This window comes from Anopheles ziemanni, chromosome 2 (assembly GCF_943734765.1).
Source record: "Anopheles ziemanni chromosome 2, idAnoZiCoDA_A2_x.2, whole genome shotgun sequence".
Taxonomy (NCBI): Eukaryota; Metazoa; Arthropoda; class Insecta; order Diptera; family Culicidae; genus Anopheles; species Anopheles ziemanni.
In genome coordinates this window covers 54,013,173-54,025,113 of record NC_080705.1, presented here as the reverse complement: position 1 = coordinate 54,025,113, position 11,941 = coordinate 54,013,173, and the positions used below count along the sequence as shown (strand labels likewise).

General features: G+C 49.7%; 1 protein-coding gene across 1 annotated transcript; it reads right to left on the bottom strand.

Annotated features, from left to right (window-relative positions):
- Positions 1-4,313: 4,313 nt before the first annotated feature.
- LOC131293868 (uncharacterized) lies at positions 4,314-6,977 on the bottom strand. The gene has a single exon (XM_058321917.1). The coding sequence runs from the start codon at positions 6,975-6,977 to the stop codon at positions 4,314-4,316; it is 2,664 nt and encodes an 887-aa protein (XP_058177900.1).
- Positions 6,978-11,941: the final 4,964 nt, after the last annotated feature.

The window sequence follows — 11,941 nt, the reverse complement described above, 5'->3', positions numbered from 1 at the left end:
CTCGTATAGCATAAGTTTATCGTTTGCTTGTTTCGTTTTCCTATCCTGTCTATTTTCTGATTCTCTGGCGATCGGTTGATTGGGTCCGTTTATGTTTTGTTTTTGTTTCTTGTCCTTATTATAATGAATATAACGTTCCCCGATCCTCTCGAAATTGGGCACCGGATTCGGTTGACCAAGATGGATTCGGGTTCGGTTAATGTTGCATTCTTCCCAGCGCTTGTAATGTATTCATCGTTTGACAGCGATATGCTATGTTGATGTGGATTAATTAGCGATTAATTAGATAAGCGATCGCTCTCTCGTAGAGGAGGCAAGATCCCCGAACAGGACGTTTCACATCCGCCCGTCGAGGGAGTTCTCGCACACCATGAGGCGTCGACCGTCGGGGTGTGTAGGAAAGGGTTTCAAAACAACGAAAGAAGGTAAATCAAATAGAACTATGATAACGTCCGAGACAATATACTAAACTAACTGTCATAGCAGCCACTTTTAAACGTTAATGCCTTACACTGCAACAGCACAAACAAAGCGGGATTTTTCTTTTATTTTGCAAAACTTTGAAACAACCAGCCGAACGAACTCACTCTCTCCTGAGGTGCGTGTAAATCTGGTAACCTATATTAGTACGTCTGTACATAGTCAACAATGATCACGAGCGTTTGCTTGCGTTCCGGCAGAATTGGCAACAAAGGAAGGCTTCCTGCTCGAGGAAAAACAATGAAGGTTTTTAAAAATACAAACACCTATCGATAATTTTGTGCTACATGGAAGCTGCTCCATAACGCCACGGACCATGCCGCCAGTGCGTATTAGTCACGAAACGTGCAAATTCCCCGTTTGTGGTAGTAGTAATTATTGTTTTTATCACACGATAGCTGGCTAGTCTCGAACGATGGTGGCGTTGGCATGTTGGCCTTAGTTGAGCCGCCACAACAGCCCTGTTTCAGATAAAAAATGGAGCTATTAGCGACGCTAACGAACCGAAAGCCTACAACGTGAACACTTCACTTGATCGTTTGCCAAAATGATGGCTGCCCCATGTATTCCGGGGGCGCAGGAGGAAGCGGTATCATCAGTTGCCATAATGGCTGCCACCCCACCCCCGGAAGATGGTTTCACGCGGTTGCACGAAAATCCTACCGATAGTGCACATAACCTAGACGATGGTTTTGACGACACGCTACCGTGTACTCTACATACAAACGTCTGCCTGCTTTTACCTTGTTCAACAATGAATGCACCTTCGGTACTATCAAGCCTTTCCCTTTGGACGGAGGGTCAAAGAAAAAAAAAGGGAAAAATACCTCCCAAACATCAACTAGCCTATTGTTTGCAGCCCCGAACGCCAGCGGCTTTGGGGTCCGGAACAACTAGACCACCATCGTTCGAGTTCGGCTACCATTTCATTCCAGTTTCATTTCTTTTCGCTTGCGCTCGACGGAGCCAGTGCTTGGTGAAATGCGGTCGTTAATCTTTTTCACTTTTCCCGCCACCAACTAACAAAGCGAGGGGTAAAAAATAAACCGATCGGTAGGCTGGTGCACGCGGTGCAATTTCACTTCCTATGCGCGGTTTTTGAGCAAAACTCCGGGATCCGTTGGTGTCGTTCGCGTCTGCGTCTCCGGAACCGATTTTTCATTTTCCCTCCGGCTCGCGCCACCTCGCACCTCGCTCCGGAAACGTGGCATTTTCCGCACCATCGCACACGCGTCGAGCCATGGGCGCAATGAAAATTTAACGAATCTAACGAACCGGTTCGTTTGTTGTGTGCGGTTTCTTGCCCCTTTTTTCTTGGGCTACACAGGTTTCGGCTAATCGCCCGGCAGCGGCGCCAATTCCTCGTGGTAATTTCAACGACCATGGCGGAAATTTAGTCTACCGTGAATGGGGAAAAAATAAGCGGATAAAACGGGGCTGCTGAAGAAATAAGGTTCGAGCAGCCCGTTACCGCCGAGCCCGTTACGAAACTGCAGTGTGCAGTCGATCAAATCATGCCTCACGCGGCCGGGATTCGCTTGATTTTGGGAGAAAGGCTTTCCTTTCGTCCAATTCCATTAATGACTGCACCGACGTTCGGGAAACACTGTTTGATCGGAGGATATGAAGACTTGGTATCTCTTAGACTTGCGTTTCTCGCTACCCATATGAAGGCAACCGAGTATCGGTTAAGTAATCAACATTTTAGGGACATAAATGCCTACAGCATCCTTGCCTCTCGACAGTGTGAGTATGTGGTGAAGATAAAAGGTTTACTACCACAACTACCACACCTGATCTGGCCCGGACTGGTTCGACAGGTATTTCCTCGAAACAGCATTCGTGCTGCACCGAAAGTAACACACCTTACACCAACTATTTAGGTCAAGGTCTAACTGGGGAATAAGCTTTACCTTTGGGTGTTGGGTTAAAGAAAGAAACAGACCACAATCACGCTGTCCCCATGCTCGGCGACCGACCCCCGGGGGCTTTCACATCTGCCCAATTGTGGGAACTAACTGGTCGTGGTCGGCCGAGCGGAACTTGACCGATCCACTGACAGATCACACTGTAATCATTGTTGGCTATGTTGGGACATGTCCATCCCCTGGACAAGGTTAGGAGTAACACATCACTTCCTTCGTGGTTCGTTCGGTTAAACCGTTCGTTTTTCTTCTTATCGGAACTGCTAAAATTAGTTTAAATTTAATCCTCCCACAAACTGCGCGGACGTCATTCAGTAAACAATGTTTTGTTCATAATTCGATTGCTTGTTTGTTTCCTACACTAAGCCTAAGACTATTGTTCACATTTACCACTCGAGGTCGTAAAAATTCACCAAGCTTATCGATTGAGCTGTTACTAAAATAACCTAAAATAACCCTAGCCCCTTAACGGGATAACGTAAGAATTGAAACAAAACAAGGGGAAACAAATTTCAACATTGGCGTTACACGCTACACCCGGGAAGGACCGGGCGAGGTTCGCGAGAAGTTAAGCATTCTCGTAAGGCAAAGGAAAGGAGACTTGAAGCACAAAAAATTAACGCCAACTGAATAAATAAACCACCCCGCGCACAACGCAAACACATGGCGCAGAGTCACGCGAGACAAGGTTCAGGTTTTTTTTTTCTGGCGCTCTGGTGCGTTGCCGTACAACGCGCGTTGGATGGTTGTGTGTGTCAGGAGGGAAATAAATAGATCTGTTTTGACTGGGTGTATGTGCTGGGTCCAATCTCAATCTAACTGCTAAAACTCTTCCACGCCGCACAGATCACAGTGTAGAGACGGTTCGCGGAACCGTGGACGGTGTGGGTGGTCACCCTCGGCCCTGCAAAAGTGACAGTGATTCGTCGCACCACCGTCGCCGCAAACACCCGCAGCATCACCATTTTGCCAAGCCAGGCAAGAACCAGTTTAGCGCGGTTCCAAACCTTAAAATAAGTTCAATGAAATCTTTCTTTTTCTCTCTCTCTTTCTCTCTCGGCGAGGTCCTTCCCTCTCGGACGAGAACCACCCGTCCGTCGAAAGTCCGTCGACGCGACGCACACAATTCGCGTTCCGATGGTGGTAGTGGTGGTACTTGGCATATTGGCTCGCAGTGCAGTGTCTCGAGCTGCGCCCCATTCATCATCAAGATCTGAGCTGGGGAGTTTGCGAAAACAACCTCCCTTCGGTACTTGCGCGATGGTGTGATCGCGAGTTTTAGTACCAGATGTTGATGGAACCGGTGGTGGTGGTGGTGGTGGTGGTGGTGGTGGAGGCGGTGCGTCACCTCACACACGTTCGCGCCAGACTGTCTGCGCACGTCGCATCGACGCGTCGGCATACGAACTCTAGAGATTTTGTCGCGATCGTGGCGTAGCAGCACGCACCGTTCGGCATCCCTTTCGCTTGCGCAATATCAGCAGGCTTGGAGTTCTCGCACGTGATGTTTAAGTAAGGGGTCGCCGTGTACGTACGAGCTGGAACTGTGCGGTGTGGAGTTAAGTCAGGCTTCCAGTCACCGAAAGGAATCTAACTGAGAACCGTTGGGATGCCAAGTTGGGAGGAGGGAGGGGATGGTATCTAATCTAGGTCATTCGGCTGGTACAAGTGAAAGTCACCAGTACGGGTGGTGTCACCACATGTTTGACGTTCCAGATATCCTACCTATACATATATATATATATAAATGAATCACATAAGTCTACCTCTCAGAACTTACGAACGAAATGTACGAAAACCTCGAAAATACTGCATAAAGTGAGTTGCGGCGATGTTGAGTTGTCGGAAAGTTGTCGGGAAGGGCAGTTGGTAGCGCTTGTGAACATGCTCGTGTACCTCCCGCGGGACTTAGGCCGGCGGAACGATCTGCCCAATGCGTCGGGTGCGTGTCCCGAAACCCTTGCTTCCATCCGGTCCGATCGGTGTGCGCACGACAGCTTCGCTGACCGTCGTCGGCAGGACAGTGTTGCCAGCGTTGACGTGACTGCAGAGGATGCTACCGGCACGGGACCTCGGTCCGGAGCATTCCGATCCGATCGAGATTCGCCGGTCGTACCCGGAATCGGTGGAGATCTTGCGACCGTTGTAGTACTGGTCCGAACCGTTGGACAGCTTCCGGAGCGGATCGAAGCCACCGCCCGTTGAGGAGTACTTACGGGGCGAAATGTTAGGGCTATCCGTATGGTAGCCGGTGATCGATCCGGATGAGAACTTGCGGTCGTACTGCGGCCCGGTCGAGTCCATCGAGATGCGCCGCTGGAGCAGATGACCCTGCTGTTGCACCTGCTGTTGTTGCTGCTGCTGCTGTTGAAGCAGATCGGTTGGCGAGTTGGCGTACTTTCGGTCGTAACTCGAACCAACCGAGTACTTGCGCTGACCCGTGTGGACTTCGTTCTGAGAGCACTGGGACATCCGGCGGAACATCAGATCGCTCGAACACTGGGAGATGCGACGTGCGTTGCACGAGCAGAAGTCGGAGCAGTTGGACGAACGCCGAGACGAGGGCATCTCCGATGAGCATGCGGACGTTCGGCGAGACATGGCCTCCGAGGAGCAGGCCGACGTACGCCGCGACATCTCACCGCAGCTCGAGTAGCCCTCGGAGCAGTTCGAGAACTTACGCGACGCCTCGGATCCAAGTGAGTACGCACTGGAACGACGCTGCTGTTGCGGTTGCTGGGGCTGGAAGCATTCGTACTGCTCGTTACCGAAGGAGTATTTGCGTGACTGACCAGTCTGCACCATGTACTGCGGTGCCATCGGGGGCGACTGCTGTTGGTGTGGATCCGTGTGGTGCGCCTGCATCGGTGTCTGCATCGGAGCTGTCATCATCGGCAGTACCTGGTGTGCGTGATGATGGTGGTGACCGTGGTGGTGCATCGGCAACGGTTGCAGCGGCTGCTGCTGATAGATCGGACTAACCAGCATATCGGTGGCGCGCGGATAAAATCCAGATGATCCGCGGCGCATCTTAAAACGGTCAAAGCCTTCTCCGCCACGACTTCGCTCGATGTCATGATTAGCCGCAAACTTGTAGCTCTCCACAAACTTCGTCACGTTGGTGGCCTTCTTGCCCGTCTTCTTCTTCGGGGCGACCAGCTCCAGTACGACGAACTCCGTCAACGCCTGGGCACGACGTGCCGATGCCGATTCGGTGAACTCCACCAGTGCGCACTCGTTCTGCTGCAGCTCGGGATGCTTGTTGATAAACTGCCGCACGTCTGCCGGAATTGGCCCACCGGGACGGAGCACACGAATCAACGAGATCTCACCACATTTGGAGAACAGCTCGGACACCTTCTCCACGGTATACTTGTCGTACGGAAGTCCAGTAGCAACCACCGTACGCGATGGCGTCGTTTCGTCGTGCTCCGGAAGTGCATCCATCCGCCGTATCTTGGTGCCGAGATCGTTGACCTCGATCTTGGTGCTCTTGCGCTTGATGGCGTTTCCGACCACACGCCAGTCCTTGGTCAACTGGCGAACGCGCTTGAAGCTCGACACCAGCTTTAGGCTCACAAAGCCTTCCTTGTTGCGACGCACGTGCTTCAGTAGGAACGCATCCTTCAGGATGTTTTCGTTGGAAAAGTAGAACTCCACCTGCTCGACGATCTTCTCGCATGCCTCATCATCTGGGATCTCGAAAGTGTCCTCTTCAGTGTCGTCATGCGCACCGGTCTCGGTGCCTGGTTCCGGTTCCTCTCCCGCACCCGTACCCATTTGTTTTGTGATTTCGCAGCCCGAATCCTTCGCCGCGTCGTCGGACGAACCGGTACCGGTGTCCTCTTGATCATTCTGCCGACGGGCAAGCTGTTCAGCGACACTACGTCGATCGTACGACAGCGAAACATCACTGTCGATCGAGCTGATCGAGTCCTTCGTGTCCGAGTGCTTCATGTTGGGTTCCGGTGTGATGCCACTGGCGTGATCGTCGCGCATGAACATCTCGTCCTCATCGTCCTCGATGTCATCATCGTCGTCATCGGCGTCATCGTCCACCTGCTCGTCGTCGTCGTAGATACCGTAGTCGTGCACCTCTTCAACGCCATGCCCGTGGTGATGATGGTGGCGATGGTAGTGCTGTGGACTGCTACTACTGCTGCCCGGTTCGTCACCCAGCTGCTCGTCCTGGGCTAGCGGTTCCTCCCGCAATAACTCCTGATGCTGCAGGAACGTATGGTTGTCCGTCATCAGCGGGGACAGCGTGTCCGGTTCTTCTTCGGCTTCTACCGATTCCTTGACGCTTACCGACAACTTCATCTCAGCCTCCACCGCTTCTGTCGCCGTGCCGACGCTTTCACTTTCCAGACCTTCCTCCTGATCGCCGTCGGTCATGGTGGCCGTTTCGATCATCGTTCTCACCGACACGACCTCGGTCGTCGTCGACGTTGGACTGCTGGTGGCGGTGGTGGACGTCAACTCTATCTTCGTTTCGTTGCTGGCGGCGGCCGGGATCACCGTTACCGGCTCCTTCTCCATCGCCTCTGGCGCTATCTGCAGCATGTTGGACATATTGACTACCTGTGTAGTTGTGTTGTATGTGCTACAATCGGATTCGGTACAGCGTCTCTGTTTCTTTTTCCTGCCTTTGCTAGAGCTCGCTGCCTCAAACGCGTACTTTCTTCCACCTCACTAATATGGCTAATATGGCTTCCTCTCGGAGGTAGTGGCGAGTTTTGTCACCGTTTCGCTTTCCTTTACCTTTTGTCACACCGTAGGACGGTTGGATTCGAGGGGAAGGCGGCTTGTGGTGTGTGTATGCGCCAAAGGCTCGCTACGGTACACTAGACACTATTAGGCACCGTTGCTTTCGTTTTGCCTCTTTTTTGTTGTGCTTACGGATCGTATCGATCCGTTCCACGCGGCAATTGGCACTTGGTGCTAAAGTCCGTTCGTTGTTGAGTTGGTGAGATGGTGACTCACTCGCTATTTACAGTAAAATTGTACGCCAAAAGACGTCGTTGGCGCAAAGTGCGGAGGGAGGAAAAATTGGACAATTTTTCTGCACAGCCAGCTTTTTCAATTATCACTCTGTCCGTTTCGTCTACTGTTTTTATCAAATAATTTAAAACGTATTTATGTGTGCTTTTCCTTCCTCTTAGGCTTCGCTTATCTCTAGCTCTCTTCCAGTCTGTCGTGAAGATTTATTGGTTACAGATCAGATTTAACTTTTTGAGGGTCGTATTTGGTACGTTTGCTGGATTCATCGAAGACTCGTTCCAGGGTTTTGCCACGTTCCTGAGTCGTCGTGGGTTTACACCCGCTAGTTAGGCTTTCCGGTCTCGGTGATCGTCGTTCGATTCGGCAAAATTAGAAAGATCACCACACTACCCGATCACGTCCTCACGCTGTGCGCCTCCAAAAAAACCTCTCCGCAGAGTACCAAAAGTTCATTCGTCGCACAAGTCCGCGTCTTCCCTCCCGTTGGGGAGGTGAAGGAATGGTTTCTCACGTCGCTTAGGTGAATGCGCTGGGATTTTCTCCACGTTTCGCACGTACGGCAGGGCACAACTACACCGACTCTCGGTCGCGGTTTGCGCCTGGCGCCCGCTTCCGTTGCCTCTAGTAACCCTTTCACTTCTGCTCGATCTGCACACCACGCTCGATCAATCACCACACGAATGTCTGTGTAAGTAGCATGTACGCCCGCCTAGTAGTCAGTGGTCACGAGCTGCGAGTCTGTGGGCTGTTTTTTTCGCTGCACGCGACTGCTCTCTTTCACCAGCTAGACTTCCACCGGAATTCAAGTACTTTCACAATTGCGCAAAATGCAGTGCGGTGGAAGGGGCGAAACAGGCACGGTCGATTAGGGCGAACGGTTTGTGTTGCTGAAGTCGTGGGGTGGAAAATTGCTCTTTCACTACACGCTTTTCCTCCTCTGCAATTCCGTTACTATCACCGTCGACTGTCGAGCGCGGAAGAAACTTAAATTTTGCGATCGCTTCCAATAGTCGGTTTTAGGGTTCGAATTTGAGGGTTCTGTTTTTGAATTATGTATATTTTCAACGTTTCACGCACTTAGACGAATGTCAAACTAAACACCACGAAATTGTTTGCACATCGGTTACTCGTTGCGTCGGTATACACACTGAGAGCACAATCTGTCCGGATATAGCGGTATTTTGGGGGTTCGTCTTTCGTTGCCTTGGTCTGTTCTCGACGGGTAGTTCAGCTACTGCCACCTTCAGTATTATTGCACTTGAAGGACCTAGCTTTATCTCCGTACCGCACCGGTGCGGTTTCCAGTCTATCTCTCGGCCCAATACTGTGCCTTATACGCTGCGCCTTCAGGTGACGTTCGATTCTCGGGGTCGGTCGGTCGCAAAGTTCATACGGTGGCTTGTTGGGCGGGTTGCTGCACACTGTTGTTGTTGTTGTTGAACACCTGATCGCGCCCGCACGAGAGCACCACTTGGCGCTCGGAAGAAGGGGGATTCGCTGGTTCGCTCTAGCGCACACCTCTTTGCTGTCACCTTTTGCCCGTTCTGCTGCTGCCGCTTCTGCTCGTATCCGGTCGGTCCGATAAAGTTTAACGTTACAATAAGAGGGGAAGGGAGGATGCGGCAGGCCACCACTATTGCACTGGTCGGCTGCTGGTGGCACTGCTGCCACTGTCACTGCACACTGAACTCCACTGAACTCCACCGATTTGCTGCTCCATCAAATCCAGCGCACTGCACACGCACATACGCCCGGGATCGCTCGGAGGCTGCGGTCTCGATTCGTTTGACGCTTGGGCTCGGTTCGGAGGATCACGAACTGGATGGCGATCACGCACACGACACTATCCCCTTGTCGCTGTGGGGCTCTCCCTTTTTCTCTCTCACTTTTTTTATGGGTTTCACGAGACACACTGGTTCGTTTCTGCTACTCCTGTTTTGCGTGTTGTTCGAATCGCTTGTTCGATCGTTGCTAGCGTAAGCACAAACATGCACGTACTCGAAAGGGTAGTCTGCGAATGCAAATGACTTTTTTCCAGCGGTCGTTAGACGATGCTTTGGCTGCTGGAAAACGGAACCTACTGCTACTACGTCTCCCCACTCACGGTCAGATATCGGAACCAACGCAGGACAATCAACGGAAGTGGAAGTCCCCTTTCTATCTAGTTCGTCTTCGAAGGTGTTGCTACGACAAGTGTTGTTGAAAGACTGAAATACTGCTACAAAATTACGCCGGTTTTATACCGTCATCCCCACTTTGCGCGGGCGCGCACATGGGGCCACCACTGTCTCGGTGTGCGTTTTTTCGCGGCGTACACGATCATCGCGCTCGTGCGCTTCGTGCCCGAACGGCGAGCCGCCTTCGTGCCCATGATGCATATCTGTTTTTATGTTTTGTATTTTTCTGCGTTCTGCCGGGGGGTTGCTTGGGGCTGACTGCGCACGGCGTGATGCGATGGAGGCGCATGGCCCACGCTGTCGGTTTTTTGTTGTGGTGCCGGTTTCGCGGGCCGCGTTGGGTGCAACTGCAGCTGGCGTTGGTGGCTGCATTTCACCCGGCTGCAGGGATCGCAAGGGTGGAAACATCTCGAGCAAGTTCAGAATTTAGAGAACCCTCCCTCGTTGGGTGTAATTGGAAGGTGGTGGAAGGTGCGTACACGCGTGTGCGTTGCCAAGTTCGGCATCGAACGGAAGAAGTTTGGTCCGATCGATTGTTGCTTACCTCCGTTTGCGGCTCCGCCTGCTATCGGAGGGTTGTCATTAGCAGCGATTTCCGTTCTGGCACCCGAGCCAGCGCAGGCAAACCCTTGGGGCTGTTTGCAATTGCAGCTTACCTTGATGTGGAAATAGAGATTTTAAATTACTCAGGAAATTAACTGCGGATTACAGTTTTTTTTAATTTCCACTTTTCTTTGAAAAATATTTTTCATGAAGATGTAACAGAATTTTCTTTAAATACTCAAATAAAGTAATAACCTTCATTTTAATGTTGGTTTGCTGTCTAAAACTAGTGTTTTATTATTTGCATTACACACTCCTGAAGAATGCTTAACACAACTTTTTGTTGTGCTACGTTATAGCAATACAAAAAAGTTGTCTTATATAATACAAAAGTTATCTTATACAATTAAAACAACAATTTATATAACAAAACAAGTTTTTTTAACAATATACAATATAATAGCATTGAAAAAGGGCTTCCCACGATCATCCTATTCTTGATACAATGCTGAAACTAAGCTTTCCAAAGAGTCATGTTTTGGAATTACTACAGCTTCAATGTTTCATCGTATATTTATTTTTGGTGATAATCATTTTGAAACTCTTATCAGCTGGTTATCAAAACTACTGCATATCGCAGTCAACGTGTTAACCATTTTCCTACTTCATTGACACTGAATTGGGATATCGTGTCTTTTATCTTTTAAATTTTAGGTTCAACTCGTGCATGCTTTGCTGTGACCTGCTTTTATTCTCTAATTATAAGATAACCTTTAATCATTCATAATATAATAATATATTGTGCAGTGTTAAAAATGGCTTACGTGTTAAATGTATTGTTTCTCAACCAGGCCACCAATATTTTAGGGAGCAACTGCCCTAAGCAAGAATCTGAATTATTTAATGCTGTTATATTTTGTTTTATTTTAGTTATATTTTGGTTTTTGTAGAGCAATTGGCTTGAATGTTGTACACCTCCCTAAGGTTTTCGTATTGACAATGTTTATTCTTATGACAGGCACTTATGAAACCTGTCGCTGTCTGGTATTTGTTTGCATTACCGAAACTGTTTGTTTTGCTGTTTCCTTAGCCCATTACTGATCCCTTGAGCATGCAACCGAAATCGTTACAATATACGATTACATCAAATGCCAAAGGTCCTTCATCCGAAGCAGCTTCCTACGTCTTATTAACGCACCATCACCGAACCGACCTATCGGACTGTTCTAATCCAATAAAGAAGGGTCGGTATTTATCTTCGTAGTTCGGTCGCACCAAATGTGATTGCAACTGTGTGTTATGCGCACAGGATGGTATCCGTAGTCTGAGGACTCCCCCACTGTTGTACGAGCTTAGCGAGTGTCGCCGCTGTAACAACATCTAGTTACATGATGCCACTACCCTGACTAACTGGGCAGCTTATTTTCATCAGTTATGTGCGAATCGGTGACTGATTTTGCGCGTTAGTCACGACGTTACTCGTTACGATGAATTTACTTAAATTGTCTATTTGCACATCTCGTAACAAAAAATGTGCAGGGAAAATATTGTTTTGAACTACGAATGATCAAAAATGGAAATGCTCCGCAGTCACAGCATTGGATTGTTCCAATTAATTTTTATTTCACCCTAAATCATTCGCCCAATTCACACCCAAAGTAACGTGAATGTCATATTCGGAAGATGGAACTTAAAAATAACATGCTGGCAAAGCAACATATTAACACCTAATTGTGAATAGCTCATCCTCAACCTTCGCAACCTACCGGAGGCGTCGTTTTCGGCCCGTCCGAACGTGCCCAACTCCATATACGA

Bases quoted from the DNA above. Each gene is read 5' to 3' on its own strand.
- LOC131293868 (XM_058321917.1), bottom strand. From the start codon at position 6,977: ATGTCCAACATGCTGCAGATAGCGCCAGAGGCGATGGAGAAGGAGCCG.